We start from the raw sequence: 5,967 nt of genomic DNA on the forward strand, positions 1-5,967 counted from the left end.
GCAACACTATTAAAAGCGTAATATTATTTTATTTATTTAGATAAGAAAATAAGCAAATTTCTTTGTCCCATATTAGGCATAATTTTCTCAGCTTAACAACAATTTAATTCAAATAAAATAAATTGATACTCTGATTTTTTTTTAACACTACAAAACCTGCAATAGTGTCATTTCTGAATCTCATGCTTTCCACTAACTTTTACTAATTTCATTTTGTTAGTGAATAAATGATTCCCCTGTTTAAGATTTGATTTGCATTTAGATGATAAGTTAGTTTAAAAGCATAATGAGACTGAGATGGAAATGAGGAGGCTAAGATAGCGAGCTTTCTCTTAGCATTGTGACATCTATGAAAAAAGCTGAAAGCCAAATAAAATCTATTCTGTCCAACAGGATCATGTCTGCAGTTAGATGTTGGTGAGACAGACAGAATCCATCAAAGCTCAAGAACTAATCACCATCCTTCTCTAGTTTTAATCACAAGAGACAATTACAAAGAAGGACTATGGATGAAATTACCACCACACCGACTACAAAGCCCGGTCTTCAGAGAATCCCTTATCTCCCGCATGCTTTGTCTTTCTTCCTCTCTGCCATCAGCTACACTTTCTGTGTTTTATCTCCGTCGCTTTATTCTCCTCTGCCGCCTCCCGTTAGAACAGAATAATACGAGCTCCTATTTGACCTGCATCTCATAAAGATGTGAAGACTTTCCTGATCCTTCAGCTTTCCACCACAATCAGACAAAATCAGGGCTATTTCTCTCTAGCACTATAGTTTTACCCAAAGATGATCTGTGCAATGGTGTAGTTTTATTCACACTGTTTAATGGAGACAAGGATGAAGAATTAACTTAAAGGCACACCGTGGACTAAAGAGATGACACATATGAGCTATTTTATATTATTCCTAAGGCCAAAATACAGAGCTAGACACTTTCAATGCTACCAGTGGGACTCCCCTCTTTGAATACCACCTATATAAGTTGGGAGAAGACGCACCGCCATTGGCCAGGTCATGTGACCTGGAAGAAGGTATTATTTTATGGCCACAGGCTCGTATGGAGCTAAGGCTTTAGCTCTACTACCAATCAATCAATCAATCAATCAATCAATCAATCAGTCTTTACTTTCAACTTCAATTTGCATTTTAATCGAGATTTCAGTTGCAGTAGGTGCCGTTGATCACATATATTAAAGGTGAAGGGGGACAAATGACAGCGGCCAAAAAAAAACGCTGCCGTTAGGCGCATTATTTTGGCTGCTGGGGCCCCACTGTGAAGCAGTTATTTTAGGTTTTTCTTTTTTAATAAATCTGCAAAAGATGTATTTATGATTCTCAAATTGTGGAAGAAGCTGCTCTGCTCAGATGGAACCAAAATCCTACTTTTTGCATAATGCAAAACATTATTTTTGGGTTAAAAGCAACGCAACTCATCACCCTTTAACACACCTTCCGCACTGGCAAACATAGAGGTGGCAGCATCATGGTTTGGGCCTGCTTTTCTTCAGCTGGGAAACCTGTTGGAGTCTGCAGGAGACCTGAGACTGGGGCGGAGATTTATCTTCCAACAAGACGATGAACCAAAACACAAAGTATAACCTTCAACACATCCAGGTGTTAGAATGGTCTAGTCAAAGTCCAGACCTCAATCTAATCAAGAATTAGTGAACAGAACTGAAAACTGCTGTTCAATAATGCTCTCTATCCAACCTGAGAAAAACTTCTCTCTGGATGAGCAGAACTGATACCTGCAGCCGTCAGCGCAGCGACACTTGAAAAACCATAGAAATAAGTAAAATTTTCTTAAATTAAGTGTATTTGCCCTTGATTTGAGTTAGTAAATGCGATAGTTTGCCAATGGAATCAGTATTTCTACTCTTAAAATAAGATAATTGGATAATAGTCACCTAAAAAAAGACAATCCAATCGTGTTTTCTTATTTTAAATCTAAATTGTCTGTTTCCATTGGCAAGATGTCTCTTTTATCTCCTAAATTCAAGAACATTATTATTTTAAGAAAAAATTACTAAATGACTTATCAAGATTTTGATTTTTTGAAGTGTAAAGGTACAAAGTAGGAACTCAGGGGGGCTGAATACTTTAGCTCACCCAGTTCAGTTTTTTATTTGTTAAAACAGTTTAAAATATCCAATAAATTTCGTTCCACTTGAAAATTCTTCACCAAAAAAATTAAATTTTAAAATTAAATTTTTTTTATATATATTTTTTTTTTCTTTTACTTTTTTTAAATCTATTTATTTATTTATTTTTAATATATATATATATATATAAAATAAAAATAAAAAAAATAAAAAATTATAATAATAATAAAATTAAATAAAAAAAATAATAAAAAAATTAAAAAGAAAAAGAAAAAAATTAAAAATAATAAAAAAAATATATATATATAAAAAAATTAAAAATAATTTTTTTTTATACATTTAAGTTTGAGTCCTGAAATGAGTTCTGATGCAGTAAAAAAAAAAAAAAAGTATTTTTATTTTCTCAAATAAAGAAATCTACTGGGATAGTTTTAGGAATCTGAAGATGAAACAGTTGTGGTTTTTTTGAGTTGAGTAATTTTTCAGAGTTTATTCCCTATTGGCTGAAAAGAAAGAAGAAACAGAAAAGCTGCTTGAATTTCCCACATTAATCATCTTTTATCCAGATGAAAATCAATAGAAATAACTGAACATCAGAGTGCAGATAAAGCAAACACTAAATTTAAACTAGTTTCTTTAAAAAGAAGGTTGGAAATTCTTTTAACAAACAGGCTTTTGTACAAAATATTTAATGCATTTCGGTCAATGTGTTTAATACTTTTACTCATAACAGTTCTTATAAACATATACTTTGATTTCTATTAATATGTTGATTAGTTTCAACCAGAGAAATTAGGACACCTACAAAATATGTTCTGTTTTTGGAACATTGGTAGGAGGCCAGCATCTCCATGTGGAAAGACTGATGTGCTGCACCAGGACGTGAAAAAAGGAAAGAAAAAATCATTTCGAACAAGAAAAATGTAAAAGCGTCCATATCTTATCTTGATGGACGGACGGACGAATAATTTTGTTTCATTAAAAATGTTGAAAGCAGCTTCTTGAGCTGCAGCTTTTATTCTTTATTATTCTATTGTTCTTGATAAAACGCACGCTGATTGCAAACAACCTGAGAAAGAGAAGCAGCTTTTCCCCTGCGAGGAAGAGCAAAGCAGAGCAGACGTCCAGCTGTGATTTCTCCTGCTTCTCCTCGCTGAAACTTAACCAGACTGGAAAACTCTCAGAGACGACTCCCCGTCTGGCTTCTCTTTTCCATTCTCCGCTTGGCGCCTGTTCTTGTTGATTCTCTATCTGGTTTCAGGAGAAGATTAGAAATTAATCTAACCTAAAAAAGGGAAAGATAGAAAGAAGGTTAGAGGGAAAACAAGGACTGAAGAGCCTGAGTGAGATAAAGAATATAGCAAACAATTCGCTAAGAGTAAAATATGCTTTATTGCTCCATCATTCTAATTTCCACTTAATTCTTAATGAACTGTCTTTGCTTTTCTTCAGATAAACACGCCTGAAACTAAAAGGAAAAACTTCAGCTTGGATAAAATAAATTGTAAAATCAGGGCTAGATTTTCAGTTCAATCACTGCCAGCTACATTCTTTTATCATCCAGAGTCTTTTAAGGTCGCCCAGAAAAAATCCAAGGTTTTATAATTAATAAACGTTAGAATCATTGTTGTTAACATTTTGCTCAGAGGGCTTTGCTGCAACTATTGGAACACGAGTATGTTAAAATAACTCTGATTCTAGCTAACTAGCATTTTTAATCTAACTTATAATTTTCTACACACTAGTGTTCATTCCATTCATCCTACCTGTTCAGCCAGGCCAACAAAGACCCTAACGACCCCCCTTTCAGAGACATAGACCAGTGTTGGGTATTGCTGGCTTACAACGACCTCCATTCCTAAGGGGCGGGGCCAATCTTCTGCTTCAGTTTTCTAAATGTTTTCTAAACAAAACAAAGGTTTGTTTCTGGTCCACTCTACATTTTGAATTGAAATAGCTTCCTGGATGGGAAGAGAAACGTCTTCAGACTTGGAAACAAAGTCCAGCGGATTATTTTTAAAATTTTATTTTTTTGGAATGACTCTGACCTGAATGACTGAGAATCTTCAGCAGTAGATTTTCCTCCAGGAACTTTCAGACATTCAGGAATCTGTCAGTCAAACATCAGTTTCAGCCTCTCTTTGCCTGTTGTGGTTCTTTCCTTTTTTTTTGTCCCTGACAGCTTCATAGAGGTGTGTGTGTGGCGGGAGGGGTGGGGGGGTGTATAACGTCTTGCAGCTACAGGTGCATTATGGGTAACCTGTTTGCATAGGTCAGACTCAGCAGCGTCCTGTCTGTCTGAAGGCAGACTGCTGCCTTAGGAATTGACCTTGTCTAGTTTCTGACCTTACGTTTACCCCCCCCCCCACACACACACACACACACACACCCTGACTCCATCTGTCTTTTTATTTTCTCCTTGTTCCTTTTCAGGCACCTGGTTAAGGTCCGATGAGACGGTGTCTCTGAAAACGAAGCGAGCAGACTTTGCTGCTGCCTTCCTGCGCGGCAGGATGGTGGTCGCAGGTGGACTTGGTGAGTTAGAAGCAGAACATCAGATATAAACAACATGGCTGCAGACAGGAAAGGTTTCCATTAAATCCTTGTCTGCGATAAACTGAAGCAAGAGTGTGACGCCTTAATGAGGGCGGCTCCTTAATGTCACCTTTAGGTCATGAGCCCACAGCTTTGGACACAGTCGAGGCTTTTAACCCTCAGAAGAAGAAATGGGAACCTTTAGCCCCCATGAATTTCCCCAGATGCTCTGCCTCTTCCATCGTTATCAAAGACCGCCTCCTGGTGGTGGGAGGAGTTAACCAGGTAAGCGGCCTCCAGGGTGAACTACCACACGTTTTTAAAGTTGTAACGGGCAATAGTTGCTCATTCCTGTTTTATTCAGCTCTGTCCCGGGGCGACTAGGACCTCAAAACATCTGGGTTCCTAGGGTGGGGGGCTGAAAATAGACGTACACCAAAAACCAATCAAACCAATACTAAGTTATCACATCAGTATATTTATATAATGCAAACAACAACAAACATAAAAGCACATTATAAAAAAAACATTATTAGGTATATATTTTTTTTGTCCATAAATCCTCCCCTTCTGTGTCTTTGTAAAAGTAATGATGTGATTTCAATGGTCCAATAATGGGTCACAAACCTAAAAAAAATTATGTGTTAGTTTAATAATGGAGAAGCTATTAGTCAGCTTCATATTTTTATATATATAAAAACTATTTATTTTCTGAGAATGTGTTTATTTAAGAGAAACTATGGAAATGAATAAACATCTAGAAAAAGTAGACTATATTCTATTATTTTCCATGTTATAATTTATTTATATATTACATGTTATATATTATATTATTTATATATCATATTTATTTATATATAATATATTTTATGTTGTTATTTCCCAGGTTGTTAATTCTTCTTTGCCTTTTCTATAAAGTGCTTTAAATCAGTCCTAGCTGCTTTTATCAATGCTGGCTCAGATCCTGACCTTTGGAAAAGGAGGCAGGGAAAGCAGGATAGCCTCGCTGCATGCAGCATGCAGTTAGCCTGGCTGCATACAGTTAGCCTGGCTGCACGCAGTTAGCCTCGCTGCATGCAGTTAGCCTCGCTGCATGGAGTTAGCCTCGCTGCATGCAGTTAGCCTGGCTATATGCAGTTAGCCTGGCTATATGCAGTTAGCCTGGCTGCATGCAGTTAGCCTGGCTATATGCAGTTAGCCTGGCTGCATGCAGTTAGCCTGGCTGCATGCAGTTAGCCTGGCTATATGCAGTTAGCCTGGCTACATGCAGTTAGCCTGGCTGCATGCAGTTAGCCTGGCTATATGCAGTTAGCCTGGCTACATGCAG

At 36.8% G+C, this 5,967-nt stretch overlaps 1 protein-coding gene across 1 annotated transcript in view; it reads left to right on the forward strand.

Annotated features, from left to right (window-relative positions):
* The first annotated feature begins 4,503 nt into the window (after window positions 1–4,503).
* Window positions 4,504–5,967, forward strand: part of LOC107104863 (kelch domain-containing protein 8A-like) — a 7,123-nt gene continuing 5,659 nt past the window's right edge. Inside the window, exons 1-2 of the mRNA XM_015404981.1 lie at window positions 4,504–4,640; window positions 4,777–4,925. Coding sequence (XP_015260467.1) covers window positions 4,619–4,640; window positions 4,777–4,925 — 171 coding nt within the window. The 5' untranslated portion in view covers window positions 4,504–4,618. The remainder of the gene's footprint in view (window positions 4,641–4,776; window positions 4,926–5,967) is intronic.

This window comes from Cyprinodon variegatus, unplaced genomic scaffold (assembly GCF_000732505.1).
Source record: "Cyprinodon variegatus isolate N-32 unplaced genomic scaffold, C_variegatus-1.0 Scaffold1926, whole genome shotgun sequence".
Taxonomy (NCBI): Eukaryota; Metazoa; Chordata; class Actinopteri; order Cyprinodontiformes; family Cyprinodontidae; genus Cyprinodon; species Cyprinodon variegatus.